This window comes from Rhyacophila brunnea, unplaced genomic scaffold (genome assembly GCF_057557595.1).
Source record: "Rhyacophila brunnea isolate RB1 unplaced genomic scaffold, BYU_Rbru_1.0 scaffold_17, whole genome shotgun sequence".
In the NCBI taxonomy this organism is placed as follows: domain Eukaryota; kingdom Metazoa; phylum Arthropoda; class Insecta; order Trichoptera; family Rhyacophilidae; genus Rhyacophila; species Rhyacophila brunnea.
This window is the reverse complement of record NW_028232827.1, coordinates 25,712,101-25,736,200: the sequence shown is the minus strand read 5'-3', so window position 1 is coordinate 25,736,200 and position 24,100 is coordinate 25,712,101. Positions and strand designations below refer to the sequence as shown.

At 33.8% G+C, this 24,100-nt stretch overlaps 1 protein-coding gene and 1 long non-coding RNA gene across 2 annotated transcripts in view; one reads left to right on the top strand and one right to left on the bottom strand.

Annotated features, from left to right (window-relative positions):
• Window positions 1–447: 447 nt before the first annotated feature.
• Uba1 (ubiquitin-like activating enzyme 1) overlaps window positions 448–24,100 on the bottom strand; it is a 32,679-nt gene continuing 9,026 nt past the window's right edge. Inside the window, exons 2-8 of the mRNA XM_085944954.1 lie at window positions 19,896–20,297; window positions 18,079–18,337; window positions 16,857–17,032; window positions 15,250–15,471; window positions 2,855–3,109; window positions 2,191–2,496; window positions 448–1,697 (exon numbers count right to left, since the gene is read on the bottom strand). Coding sequence (XP_085801080.1) covers window positions 921–1,697; window positions 2,191–2,496; window positions 2,855–3,109; window positions 15,250–15,471; window positions 16,857–17,032; window positions 18,079–18,337; window positions 19,896–20,297 — 2,397 coding nt within the window. The 3' untranslated portion in view covers window positions 448–920. The remainder of the gene's footprint in view (window positions 1,698–2,190; window positions 2,497–2,854; window positions 3,110–15,249; window positions 15,472–16,856; window positions 17,033–18,078; window positions 18,338–19,895; window positions 20,298–24,100) is intronic.
• LOC147073876 (uncharacterized) lies at window positions 6,064–7,161 on the top strand. The gene is made up of 3 exons (XR_015070412.1): window positions 6,064–6,166; window positions 6,515–6,720; window positions 7,145–7,161. It is a non-coding gene; the product is annotated as an uncharacterized LOC147073876 (long non-coding RNA).

Below are 24,100 nucleotides of genomic sequence, written 5' to 3'. Positions count from 1 at the left end.
TCCCTTCACGCTAGGTCAACCGGAAAGAACTAGAGTGGTATTTGGCGTTAGTAGGAGAGGACAAGGAATAGTCGATTCTCAGTTATGAGGTTCTGTCAAAGAGGAATAAAGCTTTCAAGCACCAAAGGCAAAACTTGGGGTGTGAGTATTGATCTTTATGGGCAGAATACAATTTTTGGATAAAATTGAATTCAAAATCGAGCAACTGACAGTATTAAATTTATATAATGTAGAATCTCAATTACCCAGAGTAATAATTGGGGTGGGGGGGGGGTAATCTTTAGTACTTCCGAGAATAAACATCTTTTTACTGTCCATAGAGAGTTTATTATCTATGCCTCTTCCTGAATCATGTTGAAACCCGGATAATTGAGATTTTAGTGTGATTACACTTTTATTGGTGCGCCCTGGCTGTATTATAGATTGATGCAAGAAAAACAACAAAGATACAATTATTTATTTATTTTAAAATACAAACACTTGAATTTTAGAAATAAAGCTGTGTTAATCGAACTCATACAATTATATTCTGCGTAATCTAATATATTAACGAATTAAAAAGAAACTCCATCTTAATTCTAGTTATGAGCCCTAAACGGGTGCCATGCTAATAATATAAAATGCACACTCTGAGAAATGTACAAGATCACTTCGGCGGCCAACAGGCGAAGTCAACGGCACCGTGCTTGTATTTTATTTACTTCAGCGAAATCAACACAAGCTGAATAAATAAAAAATGCTAATAAATTTTAAATAAATGTATGTATTTCACAAAAATGATTAATTTTTAAAACATTCTTTTACCAAAAAATCACATCGGCATTGTTATGAAAATCAACTTCACATGAGGCATCAAACGACGCGTCTCTACTCGTCGGATATTGCAAACGCGGGAAACCGTAGGGTGCCAGGAAAACGACTCACTGAGGTAACACGTATCGCACGTAGGGGACCTCCACGTCGTTCCCATCAGTATCGTTGCAGCACAGCTCGAAGACCAACGCCTTGACGTGCGGCTCCAGCTTGCGCTTTGATACCGCCACCACTACCTCCGACATGGGCAACATCAGCCTCTCTTGACGCTTGGCAGCAGGCATGAAGAACGAGTACAGCATGCAGATCCCTTGAGACAGCATGGTGATCTCCAGTTTATGTTCATTTTTAAAGTAATCTAAGAACTGCTCGAGAGTGAGTTCACCGGTGACCTCGAATCGGTCCCACAGAGTCCAGTCTTTTCCATAGTAGGACAGTTTGGGTGCACCGATGGGCTCGGAGAAGCCGAAGAAGGGCAATGCGAGGTTCACGAAGCCATTCTTGTAGCGTTCGACAGTCGGCAGGCCCTGTGCCAGTTTGTAGAGCTCAAGGCAGACGAGACCGGCCACCACAGAGGTGGAGGTAGCGATGGCCGGGATGATCTTGCCGGCGATGAGCTTGGATGTATGACGATCGGCCGGGGTTATCTTGTAGTTGGTGGCGCGCAGGTTGGATGCCGCCACGATGAAGTCCATGTGGAAATTGGAGTCGTCGTCCTTCTCAAAGTCGAGGGGCGTAACGCGCAGCCCTCCCAGGCTATCAGAAGAGGGTAGCTCTGCCAGGATGGTAGACGCACGATCTTCATCCAGGTCGTCCGAGCCCTGCATGAGTTGAGCATCCGTTACGGCTATTCTCACACCCGATTTGGGCACAAATTTCTGCACCTGTTGAAAGGAAAATTGAAACGTATTATTTTTGACCAAAATGTTTTTGTTGAAACACCTTACTTCATCTGATTCAGATATCATAGATAGATAGATAACTAAAATTGTTTATTCTATTGTAAACATGTTAGTTCGACCCACCCCCCCTAAAGAAAACATCATATTGAACATAATAATGTCGCACTGTGATAAAAACCAAAACAGAAATAGATCAAATTCAAATCAATTTTATTAATTTTACAAATTATAAATTTTAGACTTTCACAATATGACATCATCCGCAGTAAAGCCTGCAAGTCGGCTAGGTAAGTTAGGGAATAGGTGAATTTTCCCATAGAGTGATAGCATTGAAAGAGTAACAAAGTCATAGGTATGGGAATAGAGGTGCCTTGGTTATAATATAATATATTTTCTCAGAAGTGTATTCAATGTTATGTGTGTTAAGTAATACAATTTGTGACAATATGTAATACATACTACGAAAAATTCTTACTATAATTGTGGACAAGATTTGCGCGATCTCATTCCGGTCCCTGGATCCGGGAATGCCGTACACCTGAGCCTGTAGATTGGCAGCGGCCACCACGTAGTCTAGGTGCATTTCCACGTTCGGATCGAAGGCCAGGGGCTCGGGACACCTCTTGGGGCCCGACCAGAAGGGCTGTCCGCTCGTGGTCAGCTGGTCTGGCGGGAAGTTGAAGAGGAGCTGTTTGATCTGGTTGGCGTACTGTGCCTCCCAGTGGTGACGTGCCCACACTATGCATTCCTCAAACGATTTGGGCCGGTTCACGAGCGCGTCCTGTCAAGAGAGTTACACACTGGCAATATACTAATCAAATTATATAAAAAAAACAATCAATGTTCAATTTCAAAATGGAACAAATTGCGGTTTTTACAATATTACATATATAGTTAATTAAAATGACAATGACGTCTCATGCAAATAGGCAGATCACATGTTGCTTAAGGGTTGTCCATTCCCATACTGCCTTAGACGAAAACTCGATATTAACTATTTGGACAAATTTCATCGCAATTAGAAATTCTAATTTATTGTCTTCATTTTCAATCCTGGCATTCCACAATCGACAAATCGGAATTCTGTGATTGTAATTGGGTTAATTGAAGTTCTACTGTAATGAGGTAATTTTAATTACCCTGACGCTTTCGAGTGCTTCGAGCGGCTGACCTCCCGGTAACTTGGAGGTGTGTTCCAGATAGTTCTGTGTGTTAGTCAGATAGTCGGCAGCATGCTCTGCCGCCTGCCGGAATAGACCTTCGAACTCGTCCCGCGCCCACTGCAGCGTGTGTTCTATGGCGTTGGGGAAGTTTTTGAGCGTGCAGATAGGGATGCTCTTCTCCGGCGGGTCCTGCGATGAGCTGTATGATTCTGTCAAGAATGGCACCACTACCTGAAAATGAAATCACAGATTAATTATTATTGCAACCAGATAACGCCACTCAACACATGACATTGGTATTCATAACAATTATTTGTACCCCCCCCCAGTGTCAACACTTATTTTCCGCATTGTTAACTTAATTTATTAAGCATATTATATCATTAGTTCATCATTAGAAATAAAAATGATGAAAACTTATAATGACTGTACCTATGTAAAATAAACGGGTGATCACCACACTCAAAAGTGGATATTTAAATTTTTATGTCTTGCGTAAAAAAAATCATCAAAATGAAAAAAAACATTATATTCTTTCATAACCTATCAAATAATACCTTAGAAACAAATAATCATTTTTTAACTATTTTATGTAAAACTAGTTGGCGATCAATGTGTTAATAGTTTTGCAGTTCAATTATAATTGAAGACACAAGTGGATGAAGGTGTTATGTTACATTTTATGACAAAGTCTTTTTATTGCGTGGATGAAGTTATTATGTACCCATCTTTCATATGGATGTATCAAACATCTTAATAAAATGTTCATTAGTCTGGCATTACGGCAATGGATGAAGGGACTATATTACTTTATTTTTTAGTTGCTTCTTCTTTTATTTTATTCCTTTTCGTATACACCAATTTGTTTTATTTTGTTATTTTCCCTAGTGGATGTAGGTGTCATGTACACGTTTTTATAAATAAATTACACATTTGAAGATTTCAACAAACTATTTTTGACGTTAGTAAAATTGTGTGATCCTTAGTTACCACTTGAATACATCACTAGTCAAATTATCCTCAACTCAAAAAAAATACATAAAAAAAACTATGACCTCAATTTACTCAAAACTTTGATTTTGTATCACATTAGCTTAATTTCTAATAGACCACCTACATACTTATATTAATAATTCATTTATTATATAAGTACATCATTTTATTATATATTGACCCCACGTGGCCGTGCGGTTTAAGCATCGGCCTATAGCGTTGTGGGTCCTAGGTTGAATCCTGTGTCTGACAAGTACACATAAGTCAGAGTATGGACCTAATAGGTTGAGCAAGTGGCTGACATCCATTTCTCGTAAAAACAAAATCTGTTAATACAAACCTCCACTCTGTGGAGGCCCATATGATTTATTAAGGTCGGATGTGATCGGGATTATAAATGTATATGTACATATAACGTAGGTAGCTTCAAAAAAGTTCACCGAGATTATTTCAGAATTCGTTTATCAATATTATCATTAATTTCTATGGGATGAGTGGACATATTATTTTATATAAAATAGTATACATGATACTCCAGTAGAAAGTGACTTTATGCCCTGCACCAAACTTAAGAAGTTATAATTAACAGATCAAACCACATATTACCATCTTTCACTGAAAACCTATACAGTAACACCTCGTTAATAAGAACATGGATAATTCGAAATTCACCGTAATTCGAAATTTTCGCAAAAAAAAGTCCCTTGAACATTATTTTCAAATAAAACCATACCTTCTGTCCTTGCATACAAAAATATTCAATAAATCGTAATAAAGTACACTATTTCATGAGCCAGTCATTGAAAATTGTGACGATTTTTCTTAAAACATCATAAATTACTTATTTTAAGAAGGTAATATAAATAATCCTGACATTTTATAACACATTAACAAACACGGAATCGGAAATTTCGTAAGCACATCTATGATCGTAAACGAAATTAATGGAAATCAAAAATTATTTTTATTTCAAATTTTTAATATATTTCACCCATACATTTCATATCTCGTAATTAGAATTTTTTTTTGATTTTCGGTCCCATGGAATTCGTATTAACGAGGTTTTACTGTATGTATCTAGGTAATTATTAGGATATTCACATACATAGTTCTTACTTCGAAATTCGAGGAACAAAAATACAATATTCGAAATAAAGATAACATTGGTTAAAAACTGTTACTATTATCATTTGCATGGCTACAGACTGATAACCAAGTATCCACTAGAACTCCACTACTACCCAGGTAAGAATGTACACATATATTGTAACCAATGTTCCCCTAAGGCAGTCATGACGCCTCAGAGGTGGGCCACCACGTTTCAGAGATGAGACACGTCGGCATTTCACATATAAAGGGGAATGCTCATCGGTCATACAAAAAAATGCCTGAGATGTACAAAATTGAAATAAACGCAAATTGTACTTAAAATAGAATGAAACCCATTACAATTTCAATAATTATCTAAAAACACAAACTGTGCAGGAGTATAATTATATTGTGGTATTTTGTAAGTTTTTCTTTTTTTGCATTTTTAATGCATACATTTTTGCATACTGGCAATACTGATTATCGAAGTTTGACGGGATTTTGATTGGATATAACTAATAGAGGGGACCTAAGACTGAAATTAACTAAGTTATATCCGGACATAAAATTTCTTTGTAGCAATCGTAACTGAATTTCTATGAATTAGGCGTCAATATATGTGTGTGTGTTTGTACTAAATTTCAATTGTCATTTGTGTTTTATTATTGTTTTAATTTTTATTTTATTCTACTTAAGGGCACACATGCTTACCTAGAGTTTCTGTTTTTTCATTTAAAGTTGAACTATGACATTGAATACTAGGTATGATTTTTAAAGTGAAAGTGATATTATGTTACATCTCTTTTACGCATGCTAATATGATTAAAAAGTTTTTCTTTCTCTTTCTGTCACATTCGAATTTGATTACCAAAGTTTAAACATTTACTATGCGTATTAGCTGACGTGCTTCGTCGTTTACAAATTATAACATGAATTTAAAAAATATATGTATTTATAATATTAAATATATTTTATAATGTACACAGATTTTTTTAACAACTATATTATATATACTTTTATTTATTTGTCGCATATTCAAAATGTTCTTGCTATATTAAAATCTTTTTTTTAGCCGGCCAAGTAAATCCGTATTTTTGGCCATAGAGTAATAGAAAAAACTCTCTGCTGTCAGATTATGTTGATAGCAAATTGCAAGATACCTAACGAAGGAATTGTGTTTTATATCAGGAATAAGAAACACTATCTGTAAGTACAATATTATGTTATTTATTACTGTAGTAGTATTCTGTGTGTTTTGCATATATTATTCAAGTGTTAATTTATTGTTTTCTTAGTCTACATTAGTTGCGTGGTTAGTTTAGAGGTTATTGCGAGAATGCCTGTGATTTCATATTTATTTGTTTGATATAATCTAAGGCGTTCTAGTTGTTATTAAACATGTTACCTACCTGATTACTTTATTTTAGTTAATCAATCTTTTTTGATGCTTTGTATTATCACTAATCCGTTTTAATTACCATTCTTCAAACAGTCGCACACTATAAAAGATTAAAAATCACACTATTAACAGTTCATATGTTATGTTTTTTGCAGATGGAGAAAATGTCTACCGAGATCTTTGCTTGTCGACGGTTTCATATGAATAAGATGGAATGAAATAAATCTTTTAATTAATAATGAAATAAATCCGACTTTCGGCGTACGATCCGAACATGGCGTGATTCATATAATATTATTTATGACGTAGACCATCAAGCATATATACCCATTTTATAGATTTAATAGTACAATTACAAAAGGTAAATATAAAGTGACTAATGTTTGTAACCTATAGCTATGTCTATCTCGCATACATATTTAAAAAATAAAACAATTTTATAATTACATTTTTGCACTAAATTTATTATCGATAATGATATAAAAGTTGCTAAATTGATTCATAATATTCTAAAATATAATATAATTTTGCATATCAGTTACTTGTATCATATCAGGTATGTCATTTGGTAGAGCTTACTCTCCAAGTCTTTTCTTTTTCATCCTCAATATCACTTTGATATTAGAAACATTGTCTTTCTAACACCATTTCAAAGACTTTAAGTTTTCTAGATGCTGTATATTAATTCTTCTCTTCGGCTATATCTGCATCTTAGTTGCAGCATATGGATACAATGCGGCGCCTCCAAGAATCTCTGTCACTCTAGTTTTTTTGCATCGTTCCAGGTCATACTAGCAACCCGTAACTCCGCCAGATATGCTATATAGATAGTATTTAGCGGCCATCCAGGACGCCGGAATCCGGTTGGCTTGAAGAACAGGCAAACCAGATTGGGATTCTCTTCAGGCACTCGCAGCACGTGGCCGGGCCAGGTACAAAGTTGCGTATTCACTCTCAACGTGATGCGAGGCTATTTGGTGCGTTCTTTTATCTCCCGTTACTTCTAAAATTACCGCACACCCAGTATCCGTCGTAAACATCTGTTCTCGAAGCTCAGTATACGGTTGCTCGGAGCCTTTGTAAGGTGCCATGACATAAAAACTAGTAAGATATTTAAAATAGCTGCTAGAATGAATACATTGTTGAAAGGAAATGAAAACTGATAATATGATATATCAATTAATTTGTCCATCTGAAGTTGTAGATATCAGTTAATAATTATGTGTTATACCAGTAATTAAATGCTGACTTCAAATGAAAATTGACTATTAAATATTGAAATAATATATTACCAGTTTTGATTTTTTTAAGTACTATACTATATCCATGGTTCATATTACAATGTCATAGTAAAACTTAGAAGAATAAAATATGTCGTAAGACGAAATCAATCTTGGGGTTTTAATATAAGTTAAATAAATAGTACACAGCTAATTTGTTATTACTTTGAATACATGCCATGTCTTTACATCAATAAAAAACAGAAAAACAATTTAATAATGTATAAATATTTATATAAGACTTAACAACGTCTAGTTAGACATCTAGTTAGACACGATGACCTCCATTTAATTTCCTCTTATTTTAAAATTCACCAAGATATATCCTAATAAGTAGGTAAGTATATTACATTTGTACATATAATAAGTAAATCAAGTACTTAACATAAATAATTATACTGTAAAATTAAATTACAATTGAAGCAGTATATATGGACCCCACAGAGTAATTAACAATATAATAATTTATATAATTATATCGGGTATATACTATATTGACACATTTTAATGAAGTCTATTTTTCTTGGTACCTACGTTCAATGATAAATGTTGTTTTATATTGTAACATAAACAATGGTAATATGCATTGATCTTTCTGATTTTTAAACTGTGATATCTATTTTATATATCTATTGATTTCTATGTGTATTATTGATACATTATTTATTTCAAATACAATAATTTCAAAACTAACAGTAAATAATATATAGAAAGCGTCATGTTGTTTAGTTGGAACATCTACTAGGAAATTCCATCCAATCCAAATTCAATTTTTACCAGGTGGGTACTTGTAGGTCAGTTATTTTTGGAATAAAATGAATCCCTTAAAAAATATGAAATAAGAATAGAATGATAAATATTTGTGAAAATTTACCAAATCAACATGTTTAACGTGAATATTTTCACACTAAAATGATAAATATTGTTAAGAAAATATACACAAACAGTTCATTCAGAAGTTATGACGTTTAAAAGATCCCGCGAGTTAACTCGTGCGTGGCACTGATCATGAGGTGATATCAGTTATAATCATTTATGAGGAATGGTTATAAGCCATTGGCACAACCAATTTGGTTTTTGACCTTGAGAACAAAATGTACTTTTTACACGGAACCAAAACTCACGGCTGCAGAGACGAATGCTTATACAAAATATGGCGCAGTGGAATCGCCAGCAAGATCAGGTATCATTATTTAGATGTAAGTATACATATTATTTTGAATTTCATAAAATTACACTCGTTCTGGGTGTCTCGTAACAGTAAACTATATTAGTAAATTAGATATATCTTGATGAACTATAAAATAGTGATGTAATATAGACTTGTTGAAAATATATTAAGCATAATAAAATTTAAAATAAAAATTTAGAAATTCAGCCTTTCTGGTTCTCTAATATTCATAGATCTACTGGTTCTGGGATCTACTATTTCTGGCAGTAGACAATTCATATAAAAGTGATATATCTTTTTTTCAATCTTTTCAATCCAAAATGTCTCGTCTTTTTTGATTAATTCTATTTTAACAGGAAAATTATGTCCCGTCCAAACTCCAAATAAACAGACATCTTTCTTAGTAATATGAAGCTGCCCCTGAATCTGGAAGTACCAATCGTGATTTTTATCTATTACCATATTCCTGTCTTTATCTACTTTCCAAAATTTAATTTTTTTCTGTACAATAGCTTCATCTGCACTTATTCCAGCAGCTGAGAAAGGACATTTTATTTCAATAATTGTATCATCATCGCTGATGCCATCTGGCGTTGCACCGATAAAATCATACACATCATCGATAAACAATCCACATCTCTCAATCTTAATCCGTTCTTGTACACTAAGCTGTTGTAAAGCTATTGATTCATTTTCTTTACCATATTTTACCGCTTTCACGTTGGCTAATGATTGGCTATATAATAAACGTTTTACCAAAGGCCCAAATTTTGTATTTTCTCGCCGCTTACACACCTTACCAAAAACAGAGGCAGTAAGAAGGTTTCGTCGCCTTTCTAGCCATTCTGCACATTCAGATTGTAATACGGTGCGTCTTTCTATATCCCTCCTCTCATAGTTTGTCAGTTTGAGTTTTTTCAAAAAAGTTTCTTTTAACAATTGATATTGATTTTTGTCCATATCAGGTTTTTGGCAACTCTCTCCATAATCTGGATTAGATAAAGGAACAGTATGTATTGGTTTTCGCCAAGATTTTCCTATTTTTTTTTTATTTATTTTCAACCTTCTTGATTCTAAGCGATTTATGAAGGCTTTTGGGCTATTTTTATAAACTTGTTTTTGAATTGTGCAATGTAACTTATTTGTATTAAATGCGATTACCGCCGCTGCACATCGTCCCATGTACGATTGTCTTTGAGAGTAGTTAATTCTCTTGCCGCCTACAAATTTTGCAATCATGTTATTAAAAGATTCTGAAATATTAGTAGAAAAATTATAAATTAAACTTTTTGAATTTAGCACCAAACGAGAATTATATATCATTAATTGAGAAAATAGACTGCATTCTTTTAATGCTGGTACATAATTTACATCAAGCATGTCCTCTGTATTTGGTTCATTTGTACAAAAATATGGTAGACAAGAAGTATGGTCTCCAAAAACATGGTGCGGTCCATTAAATAAATCTTTTTTCAGAGCGATAACCTTTTCTTCGAAAGTACTATCTTGTAGTTTTCTATACTTGATTGCACCTATGACGGCTTTCCGCAGACGTCTTTTTCTTGACGCAATGATTTTTCTTACATTCAAGGGATATCTTGTGTCTTTGGTTAATGCCTCTATTTTGCCACAATAATTTCTAATTAAATGGTTTTTACATTCAACTTTCTCGACAGTTACATTCGGATAAGGGTGACAATCAAGAATTTTTTTGTATGTGCTGGAATCTCCATCAGCAATCAATTTTGAATAAATCAATCCATGTGTATTAATAGATTCTTTAAAGCCTTCTAATATTGCTGTAGATTCCATTCCACCTGACGGACCGGTATAATTTAAAAAGCATTTATGTTGTTGAGCAGGGATATTTTTATTTTTAGCTTTGGCGCACAAATCGCAATATTTATTTTTCACTGACATGTACAAAATCTTTCCGGTTCTTTGACCAATGATCGTGGCAGCGCCAGATGCTGCGGAATAATTGCATCTGTATGAACGTTTCGACCAACAGCCGTCTGCAACAACTGATATCATGGGAATACCAGAAGAATCGACGTCACCATTTTCGATTGCAAGTTGTCGCTCTTCTTTCGCAGCGTTTTCCATACTCTTATTTTTGGTTTCTTCAAACCACTCGTACACCTTCTGTTGACTCTTTCTGTATGTTCTTGCTGTAATCGATGGTACGTCAATTGCTGAACACATTTCTTCCAGATTTGAAAATCCACTGCCGATACTGATTATACTGGATACAAATGCGTCACACAGATTCATTTTGTTTTTGTTCATTTCAGTGGTATATAATTTTAATTTTTTACCACAAAGTTTACATTGAATAAAAAATGTACTGCTAAAGTTATCCCGATTTTCCCCAAAAATTTCTAAATGTGATAAATTACAATTAAATGGAGAATCATGGTGGCTAATTAATTGAAGTTGTTGGAAAAAATATGAAAAGTCTATAATTCTACGGCCTTCTACACGGAATTTAGGGCTTGAATCTTCAATTTCATTTTCTATAATAAATTCTTCGTGTTCGTGTTCAAATGTGGGATGAAATTCTGGTTCAGGTAGTATGCTTTGAGGATTTCCATGCTCAGGCATAGTCTTCGGCAATATATCAATACTATAATACATTCAAAAATATTAGTTTAGTAGATAGTTAACAGAAAACAAAATGTATAGCTGCTATTAATTATTGTACCAGATTATAATTTTTGTCACAGACACACTAATTTCGAATAAGACATGGCACAAACATAATATAAAAATAATATAAGTACAAATGATCATTATACTTAATTGTGTGTATTAATAAGTAATACGCAAAACTTCCTTTTGCAAGATAAATAAATATTGTGAACCAAAATTTTCTGTGAAATGTGGTTTTTTCAACTATGTATAATTATGTCAAATTATAAAATAATAATTTCAAACCTTTGTGTTTTTAATGTATTAATATTTCCATCTTTTCTCCTACGTCTTTTTTTGGAACTTCCAGCCATCGGATAGTGAGTTCGTGGCATTTTTTGTAAGTACAATCGATATAAATAATTGTGATAATATTGTTAGGTACCTATGTCAAAAACCGAGGATGAAAATTTCGCATTCCCGCTGAAATAAATGACGTTCATAGTATTGCCAGGCTAAACTTTCGAAATTAAAGTTAGTTTTTAAAAAAAAAATTACATTGGAAAATATTATGTAAGTACAGGCATCCATTATTATGTTATTTGATGAAAGTATTCTTTAAAATCATCTGTATTATTATAATCTCGCAAATTCATAATTTAGTAAAAGTTAAATTTTCTGTAATATAAACATCAGTAGGTACCTAACCTATGTTGATTCATAATTTTGGCTAAGTAAAAAATATAGATATTTTTACTTCGCGATGTGTTTGGGGTGTTCTAAATTATGTAAGTATGTTTAATAACAAATGTGAAATTCGTAAAACCTCATGTGTATTATTTATTAAATAAAAATAGTAAAACTAATAGTAGATACAAATGGTGAAAAACTTCATTCTCTTATTTACTAAAATATCAATTCAATAATATTTTAGTAGATATGGCAATACTGGACGACCCGATATATGTCACTGAAATAAAATAAAATCTATCACAATTTATAAAATACATACCTACTACAATCATAATTATTTTGAATGTAGAGGGAGATAGTTATAGAAAGGGACAGAAAACTGATTGCTATGTTGCAATATTAGGCAAAATAGATTGCAACAGTGTTAAAAATTATAATGTATGATTTAGTATGACATAACGTAGAATTGACGCAAATACAAATTTCTTCAGATTTTTTTTTGTTTTGTCCTCAAATGTCAAAATATGTTTTCCTTTTGAATAATATGTTCGAATTTGTGTTTGTTTCGCCTATTTTTGTGTTCAATTTGTAGCAAGATTCCATACATCATACACCAATTCGCAGGTGGGTCTGGCGGATATCAAGATGGTCGAATATTTCGTGGAAACAGTTGTTTTAAAAAGGTCTCTATTTAGTATTACAAATTTATAACTAACAAGATATTTCATCATTTATTCAATGATTAATGATAAACCTTCTGATACGTAGCTTTATATTATTTCGTATGTCTATAATTGTAGCATATTTAAATAACAAAATGTCCACTCGCTTCCATTAGATTTAGAACCAATAGAAACTGCAAATATTATAATTATACTGAATATATTTTACTACATTATGTTTTATAACATTACAACTATCTATAATAAATCGTTTGAGATAATAATTAAGGGAAAAATTTGTCATCATCACAGCCTATTAATGTCACAAAAATATGGCTTCGTTCTCAATTATCACGTTTCACGGTTTCAAAGAATATTATTTTACGTCATAAAAATACTTTATGTAGTTATCAAATGTTTTACATAAATATTTGACGATGAATAAGCTTCATAATGATATAAATAGTTTTTCTACAAATCTTACGTACTATTCAGGCTTAACCTCTGAAAATACCAGAAAATAGCTGACATGGAACACCTTCCCCCTTAATTACATTTTCAATTTGTGTTTTGAAATAATTTCAGTTATAATATATGTATTAGAATAGGTTTTATTTAATTTCATTAGGGGTTCATATGTTTACAAACATATTACAAAATGATTTGAAAATTTACCTGCTGTTTTATTAAAAAAAAAGATGTCGGTGGGGCATTTGACTTTTGAAAAGGCTACGGTGGGACATGGCATGAAGAAGGCTGGGAAACACTGCTCTAAGGTGTGCTGCACACCTACCAAAATATGTCCGCACACATGTTTTCATCACCCGCACAGTCCTCACAAAAATATTGTAAAATAAAGTTTCAAAAAGGGATCACCATATCCGTCCCGTTCTATCGCATGCCAAAGTATGTATTTTAGTGTTTAGCAATGACCACCTATCCACCCATCCACCTATGTTATGTGCCGGGTCCTCTATATTTCTTAGTCTTTGACATGTTTCAAGTTGCAAGAAACCTTGTCAGTACAGTCTCATAGTAGTCCTTATTGTGAAAACACCACAGTTCTTACAATATTTTTTAAATGGTAAAGTATTTATAATACAAAACTAATAATCAATTTTTGTAATAAATAACCACAGGTGTGTTTAGTGTACGTAACAAACAATTCAAGTGAACAATACGATTGCTTGCACAGTTACATAATATATAGTACAATTATTAGGTATACTTATTAATTATAGAAAAACGTATCCCCTAAAAATGTCAAAAAGGAGTGGATGTGATATTTGAAATGCGACCATTAAAAAGAAATCCTGTGATAAATTTAAATTGGAATGGCTCTCTGAAATCGTCGAAACAGAAATGCCATCTTCAATGCATTCGCAAAAAGTAAAAATTGTTGATATATTTGTATTGCCGACTGAAGAGGAAAGCCGATACATTTCACGACTGGTCCTACCTTTCCGCCCCTCCCGTTCTCTATGGATGACCTGTCATTGCCTGTCATTATTAATAAATAGTATGGAAGTGGACCACTCGTTGCTTGTGCAAAAAGTTATGATCAGGCTTTATTAATCTATCGATGGCGGTGGTCAAACGCATCATATGCTCCGCAGCATATGTGCAAGGAGAATTCACATCTGGAAAGAAGTGGATTGAATGGAGGTTGAATATTAAACTTAAAGGCATTTAAGCCAAAAACGAAATTGAAAATTTTTAAAAGAGGTGGACTTTTGAAGATAATGACGGAAACACCCGAAAAATGAAAGAATAGGATTGAGATCGCTGAGCGCAAAAAATCTGGTTGCGATTTAGTCAAAGTGTTAATCGATATAAAAATGAAAACTTCTACACTTTCTGTACAAGATATTCATAATCATGTATCTGAATCATGGGGGGCTAACAGGGCTCTAGCCTGCGGGCCCAGGCTCTGAGGGGGCCCCGAGTGGCGCAACTACTTTATAAATAAAATAAACACACATCATAATTTTGGTAAAAAATTCGCCTGCGGCGCTATTTTACTTAAAGAATATTAACATTTTAAAATATGTGATTGTTTGATGCGAATTTTGATTATTGTATGTCGATATTCGAAAACTTCATAACTCAAGTGAATTTATTGAAAAATACAAAAAATCGCTAAAAATACACTGAATCCCTTAATTTTACCTGAAATACCATGTGGGAAAAGATTCTGTAGAGCGTCACACTGCTTTTAACCCTAGCGATAGGTAGGGGGGCCCGGATGTGGGGGTCATGATCTAAATACACAGATATTCCTGAATATTATGTATTATGCGTTCGAATTCATCAAACTTTGACTCAAATTTTACACTTTGTGTAAATTTACCGCACCGGATGACACCAACCCTGCACAGATGCGTTGATGATCCGCACACACAATAGAAAAATTAGAGGGAACGTTGATTGTAAAAATCGTCAGTAGCTCTCACCTGAGTGTTACCCTTCAATCCTAAGGTGCCAGATTCCAAGAGAGGTTTCCTATAATAAACGCAACGCCTGTCCATGTAGATACGTGCGTCGACGTTATCCAAAGCGTTCGCTACGCCATCCAACTCTTCAAAGAAAGCATCATTGTATACACCTTCTGTTTCGGGGCCTACTCTGTTTTCCTGGGAGACGATATTCATACTCGGATTCATTTGTTTAATTACCTGGAAATAAAAAAATAAATTAGTAACTTCAATCATTTATTATATAAAAATTGTTATACCTACAGCCATACATAAAATATTATTATTATGGATGGAATAACCCCCAAAGACTTAGGAATATTCATTTTAATATGATTTAGAATGTATATAATATTATTACTGGATTCAAGAATTTACAAAATGACATTATACAATAATCCTAATGGTACTGAATTTTTATAACTCAAGTTTAATTTTAATCATAAAGACAATTAGGTTTTTGGTGTAAATGGTTTTTAAAATTCCATTAAATTCTGGCTAAACAAACTATAATAGACAAAAAATATTCTTCTATCTATAAAATATCTAAAATAATGTATGATTTAATGACATAGGTATCTACTATGGTTTGCATTAGGTTTTAGGCTTAGGAGTTTAATTGAATTTTAAAAACTAACCAACACCATCTGCAATTTGTATCCTTAATGACTGACAGATTGCAAACACTGACAATGCACTGTTTATGGCGAATATCCACAGTCAACCTCCACCCTTCGCCACTACTGTGTACCTATCCCAAATTACCAATTCTATAATTATCATAAATTAATCTAATAAGACTATAATAATGGGTATGTACATTAAACTGAAGGAGGACTTGTAGTATGGGAGAGAGATACATATATTTTTGATTGAAGCCTTTCACAAAATTGATAAAACCATTACAGAACTTTCAAGATCATAAATTTGATCAGAATTTCATACCGCTATCGTCCGAATTGTCACGTATGATGAGGTGCAGTAGAGATCTTGCAAGCAGTGTTATTATGCACACACATGTCTTAGCAGACTAATATAGGTATATAGTTCATTGGACATCATTTGAATACGTGTATTAAATAAGGCTCTAAGTACCAAAAAGTAGTATTACCTGTAGTTACAAAATACTGAGTCATTGCAGTAAAATTTCATGAAGCAGACCTTTTGAAAAATGTAGTTTTACAGTGTGAAGCAATCACGGCAGCTTCTATAATTTTAGGTATTAAGAACTCGCAAGTATCAACACACCATCGTCAGCTATTTTATATTGAATGCCGTTGACCACTGCAGTGCTATTTACACCACTATAAATAAAACACGCCAACGGACTTACAACGTCGACAGGTTTAATTATTTTGCTGTATTTTTTTGACTTGGTTGAGGCACTTAGACTATAGTTGAAGTTGTTGGCGTTGGTATGTAGAACATTTTTCTATAAAAATGTCAGTTTTTATGTTTTTGGTACTTAGCGCCTAAATTAATACATGTATTCATTTCTGTATCATTATGTGTTTTTAAAGGAGGTAGGGAGATAAGATAAACTAAATCATTTGGTTGATTTGACATGACAATTGATGTAGTCTTACATTAGCAGCGGTTCCCGATTTGGGTTTCTGAACATCGTGAGGTCTGAACAGGAACTGTCGGTTGAGATTAGACTTCTCTATGAGATCCATATCGGTCACTGTCACCTGACCGCCGGCGGAACCTACTCCCATCATTGCAAAGTTCTTTAGCAGCTCACATCCGATTGCGCCACAACCTGGTGAAATAAATTATTGAAATTTGATTTGACTGCTTCCACGTAAAAACCGTGAGGCACCACGTGAAAACCGGACACATTATTTTATTTCTTTCTATTTTCGAAACCAAATCAATAAATTTAGTGTTTACGTTGCATTCACTATACATCTATGAATATGTTTTTATGACACCACATACGTGAGGTTCAAGAAAAATTTACTGGCACTGATACCTGGGCAGACAAATGTTTTTACCATTTCTTTGTTTTATGTCTGCTTCATGATTCAGGAATAATCGATGGTCTAATATTAATATCCCGTATCTGACCTATATGACGAAAATGATTTTTTGAAATACTAAAAACAACAAAAATACTGCCCATCGACTGCGAAATTCTCATATCTGTAGTTATTTTAACAAAAATGATACAGCCATTTTAGTAATTTCCCGTATCTGAACATTGCAGGAATAAACCTGTAATAGCCTGTATCTTGCCTCTAAGCTGTCAAGGGTGTTGCATGACGTGTGTTTAATTCAGCCTCAAAACGTCACTTTCGAATTATTGAAAAGGTAAAACCAAGGCCTGAACAAAAACGATGCATAAGTGCGAGTGAGAAAGTATTCGGCACCCTTATAATCTCTGCGACACGCGCTAGAGTAAGATACAAGGTTTACAGATGTGCGAGATGATTTGCTGTTGTATCGCCGCCAAATCTTAGTTTGCTGCATAGCTAAGTGTCGATAGTCAAGAAGTCAGTGGTAAATATTTTTAGTTAATTAAGTAGAAAAGATGGTTCTGTGTGTTGTATTAAAATGTGGTAACCGTACTGATAAGCAAGAAGACGGTATTACGTTTCATAGGTAAGTTGATACATGTTCGTGATAATTTATTTGTATATTATTATATATTTTAATATCAGTGACCTAATGTTTCCTTAAAATAACTTTTAACATCTTTGTTATTTACTATGATATATTTAATGCCAAAGCATGAGACCAGTATATCTTTGTGACCTAGACGGAGGGTACTTTCTTAGAAATAAAAAGAAAAGAAACGAAACTGACCAACGACAAAGTATCGCAGCGCACCGAGCCTCTTCTGGAAGTTGCTTCCGAAGACGGCCAGCTGTCCGTCGTACCGCCCGTCCAAAGGTTGGCAATCGCTTTCGGTGGCCGCCTGCTCGTCCCTAGTGAGAGTTTCTATCGCGTCAAAGTACAGCCACTGGTGCACGGGACTGAACTTGCCCGAAGTGGCCTTCATTACCTCCTGGGCTACCACACCGCCAATGATGGCATTCATCGGATTTAAATCACCCGATGCCACCTGAAGAAACAATAAATTTAATTACATTAATTATATTTCATACCTAAATAGTCAATAAAACAACTAACCTGTTATAGTAGAAAAATTGAGGTGGTTGAACGAACACAAGTGTACTGCTGATAAGTTGACTAAATCAACTTCAAAATTCGAGGGCTTAGTGTCAAACAACACTATCTACAAAAGTGCAACTTTACAGGAGAGCCAAAAATCGTTATTTTAGATTTTTGTAACTCAACAAGGGAAATGTTTATTTAAAACCTAATGTTAATATTTTATAATTTATTGTGTATTGTACATTTATCTTGCTTATGATGATGTTAAAATTTATAGGGATAGTTTTAAAAAAATATGAAAACAAGGGTAACTTATGTAGTTAGCGTTAAACTTTACTGACGATTTAATAAGAAATTAGAAAAGATTACGTTGTTTGACTATCATGTAGCCGTAAATCTAAAATAACATTATCTCAAAAAAAAAAAAAAAACACTTTTTTGTAGATAACGTTGTCTGACTTTAAGCACTCGAATTATACTATTCCAAAAGAAAACTTCATATTTGTTTATATCTATTAATGTTTTCAGTGTTTGAAGGAGGATAAATGTTCAAGTTAGATGTGTTGCTACAAAAATAATAGCATTTTATACACCATGTCCATGGGATATAATCCCATTACACTTAATACAGAGCAATTACATGTTTGAATCATTTTTAACGCATAATTAGGGTATATCTACATGGTGATGTGAAAAATGTTCCTAACTCATTCTGGTTAACTAATTAACTAAAAAACATCATAGTTGTACCAATTAATACCTTCACACATATTAAAATTAAAGAATTTAAATGTGTTATCTACATAGACCCCACACTCGTTTTACAAATTATACCACATTTAAATGGAAGGTAGAGTAGATGGTGGTCAAGCCTGTCTTTAAAGTTATGGGTGTGGGTTCAATACTGCTTCCCGTAAAATAATATGTGGGTGAGTTGCATCAATCACCCAACCAACTAGATAGAAGTAATTCTTTCTATTTGTGTCCTATCATTCATAGCTTAAATTTACATCCTATGTGCGTAAAACCAAGACATGTGCAAATTTTTCAATTTCGAGATTAAATGCGAAACAACTGCAAAAGTCGTGAACTTGATAATGTAAAAGTGAAGTAACTGAAAGAACATGCAATATAATGTAGATATAAATGAAATATTATGGTTTTTTTTAGAAATTTTATTTGTCCTAACAAAACGAAGACTTCCAAGCCCTAATATCTCCAAAATATGTCTTTTACACATGTCTTGGTTTTATACTCACGGTGCGATATATACAGTACATAATATAATACAAAAATATACTGTGGATTTTGTCAACACATGATTTTTTGAGTAGTTGTAGCGGGATTTGAACACACGAACCATGGAACCAGAATCAACTGTTCTGGACTCTGTTCCAAGGTGAGGGTAGCTAGCGCATGTATAGTTAGTTACCTTTTTAATGAAATCAAAGTTATATTTGAGAAAACTGTAAGAGTTAAATTTGTTGATATATAAGTAAATATACCTTGGAAAATGTTTCGATGAGCTCCACGTTGATGTCGACACTCTCGGCGAAGGCGTTCTGACCGCAAGATCTAGCGATGTCCACAAACGCGGCGGCATCCTCATTATTCCAGGGTCTGGGCAGGCGGCCCTTGGCCTCTGTGAACTTGTGGAGGGCCGCAAAGGCCACATGCAGCTGTTGAGGATAGTCAAACTTGCCAAAGTCTGTGATCACAAAGTCCGGGGAGGCGAATGATTCCGTCAGAGACTTGAACTGCAGCGTTTTGGGAATTTTGACTTGCGCGACGATGCCGCCCCTAGTGTAGTCAGACAAGCCGGATGTGTCGCCAATGCTGAATGTGAAAGGTCCCAGGACTTTGATTTTCTTCGGTTTGCAGTTATTCAATTCTACCATGCCTTGTACCTGAAAAAAAAACGAATCAACGATCAGTCTTGTGGAATATTGTAATTGTGGTGTAAATATATGACACGAGTGAGTTTCATATTAGGTATGTTAAAAGCTTTTTTTTCAATCACTTAAACACCAGTTCAATATGTTAACAGGTAACAGGTGTGAGGAACATGAACAGGTGATCAAAATACTTTAGTCTCAACCCATAAATAAATCCAAAGAAACTGTAAAATGATATACTGTTTATACCTGCATGGATTTACTGCTGACAGTACGTATTATCACGGCCAAACAAGAAAATGTATGTGTAAATATGTATTATTCTGCAGTTGCAAGATTGCATTTATGGATCAAAAAAGTTCAGAAGCTCCTGAATTTGTATGCAATAATTGGTACTTGCATGGTGTATGCGCACGATAATGGCGAACCTGCCGGAAAAAATACAAACGACACCGCACATATATTAGATTATCTACGAACCTGTCAAATAGCACCATAAAATGACAACATCGGGCCTCGCTTATGCTTGAGATTGAGAAGAGAGACAGTCAGCACATTTAAGTGCAAACAGATAATATCGCGTTAGTTTAAAATACACACTATTGGTGCCAATAAATCCATGCACGTGTAGAGGCGCTATAAAAGGAACTTGAAGTGCCAGACATGGTAATATTATGTGTTATCTCGTTATCGTAATATACGAGAATTTTCAATAAAAAGATGATTCATAAATCTTGTGAATACATTATACAGTATAGAATAATAAAAAAATTAATAACTGCTAACAATGGTAGGTTTAATGTGATGTTTTAATTAAATACTCATTAGTTAGTCATAATTATCCTACATTACATCTAGCTTGCAAAATACATAATATCTGCCATATGGTGTTAGATCTACCATTTCGATACAACAATAAAATATCTTATGAAAAATCATATTATGGAGAATATTACTTCAAGTTTACTTAGACATCAATGTGCTGGCCTTTTTCACCTTATAATATAGCAATAAAATAGATTTAACATTATATTAAGCCGGGTACTTATTAGCGAGTCTTAACTGTAACCGTTCCTGATACTTTAACCAATTCTAGATGTGAAATAATTATTTGGCATCCATACTAGTTACTGTATCTGCAACGGTCACAGTTATGGCTCGCTAATGAGTACCCGGCTTTAAAGCTTACAATCTTGGCATTACGTTTGACAGTAAACTGACGTTTAGGTGTCACATGGATACCATTTGAAAAAAGGCACTAAAAATGTTGGGCATTGTCTTGCGTACTTCCCGGGTCTTTTCGGATGTTACAGTACTAAAAATTCTGTATATTTGTAAGGAGTTAGAAGCAGACTTGAGAGCGGGTCTATTGTTTGGGCCCCGCATCAGTTGAAGTACGGCCTTATGGTGGAGAGGGTCCAGAAGAAATTTTTGAGACTCCTTAACTTTCGGCTGTATGGATATTATCCGTGGCCCTATCGGACTGACTTTCTCTTAGGTATGCTTACATACTATTAAAGTTTAGAAGGGATCTTTATTTAGTTACATATTTTTTCCGTCTTATAAACAGTGTAAATGGAAACTCTGCCATTCTTGGTGGTGTTGGCTTGTGTCTCTGATATTTATCTTAGGAATCGAGAGCATCCATTGTCTGTTCTCCCAAGGTGCAGAACTAACCTGCCATTGGTAATGCCAATTGGGAGGGCAATAACTATATTTAATCAAATCGCTTCGGATATTGATATATTTCACTTACGTGAGAGTGAATTTAGGAGGACGTTGTTTTATAAGTTTTTAAGATAGCGTCTACCAACTTAGTACACTCCATGTGTACACTCCTCGGGTGCTTCCATGTACCTACTTTTATTTTTCTTATTTTATTACTTATTTATTACCCTGTATTTTTATTTGAAAAATTGTTAACCCTTTGTTGTCACGTGAACACTGAATTTATAATTTATATATTATATATTATATATAATAATGTTCATTATGAAAATAAATAAATTTGAATTATGATTTATTTACAACAAAAAAATACCAAGTAGTTTCTAGACATTTTCTTTCTGTCACTTATTTCTGACCATGTTTGACATATTTTTATCAAAGACGGTTGGCAACACTACACACAGCATTTATATCTCAAATAACATTATGAGAAGACAAAAATTCAGCATTAAAAACAAGGAAAGATCAATGGTAAACATATCAGAGGACAACCCGGTAAGAACCCCCGTGATCGGTACAATTGCAGCTACACTGAGCTGTCCCGGGTAGCAGATGACAAAGTAAAGATCGCCCTGATGGTCAGACCTCTGTTAGGGGATGGGACGATAAGAACATAATTTTAGTAAGCTATTTCACATTCAGCCTTTGTTTCACATTATGATTTACTAAGCTGATAAAATCTACTCTGTATGTATTATAAAGATGAGTCCTATGGCGAAGTGATGTAGATGGTGTGTTGTCATTATAAGAATGATTTTTGGATCTGATTTTTTGTATTATTGTCTTTTCAATGTGTGCTTAATTTAGAGCAGCGATGCCGAACCCTTTTATGCTTACGTGCCAAAATATTCATAAAAATGAGTGACGTGCCAATGGCTGATATTGGGGGTAAATTATAAATTAGGAACCGCATTATTGCTTATTAGTAGTATTAATTGAGTATTAATATATTATAAATTTACGGAAACATATTTTTTTTATTTCCGCCCTGCCGTCTCCAATGGGTGATAGGAAATATAAAATAATAAAATTTTAAATGCAATATTTCTGTACCTTAGAGCTGAAAGTGCGAGTTAAGTATGGAGATTTAAATGTGTATTCACATTCTCTTAATGCTGAAAAATTGGGAGTCCAACGTCACATGGTTTTCAAAATACCTACTTCTAAAACGACGGTAGTCCAATTATTATACTTTGGAGCTGAAAGAGTGGATGTCCAATTTAAGTCATTTTTGCTTTAATCTATAGCAATAATATTAATTGCAAAAGTGTGGAAGTCCAACATATGGGGTTTTAGTCCGAACACCAGTGAGTATTTTAACTAGATTAGATTAACTATTTTAAAACTGCTCTCCTGCAAAATGTTGAATATGTGACTTCCAGACTTTCAGCTCTAAGGTACACATGTTCTTGTGCAATAATATGACACATATTGGTGAAACCTCAATTGAACGCAATGTTTGTATATAATATTGTAAAAAATATTAGTGATGAAGAATAGCCAATATTCTCTTGTAAAACATGCAAATCTATATTTTATAAAATTGATTTAATCTAATATTCTTTCGCGTGCCATAGGTTCGCCACCGCTAATCTAGAGCAACAACCGCTCTCTGTAAATAATCTGCCTAATATAACGTATGCTCTGTATGGTATATATATTCCATTTAAGAGTGAAAAAAGTAATTAACTAAATTTAATAATGAGAAAATAAGTTCTAAGATAATGTATTAATTGTTATGTTCAACATATTGTTACCTGAAAGTAACGGTGAGATAATCACTGGTTTCAGATGATTGAGCATTGATGTTTGTTTCATATCGTCTCTGTTCTGGCAGAACACACCAACTGGAGAATACTAGTTTTGAGTAGTTTGACTTTGAAGTTGTTAAAAAGTTTGAAATAATGGTCTATTGTGTGAGTTTATTAAGTAATCGTAAAAAGGATGACTTTAAAATAAAGACTGTTTATTTATTAACTCATTCGACGCGGATGACACGGCTGCCGTGTCCCCGTTAAGCGGCCGATCGATCCAATTAACATGTTATTTAAATACGGTAATTAAAAAATAATCAAAAGGTCCGCAGC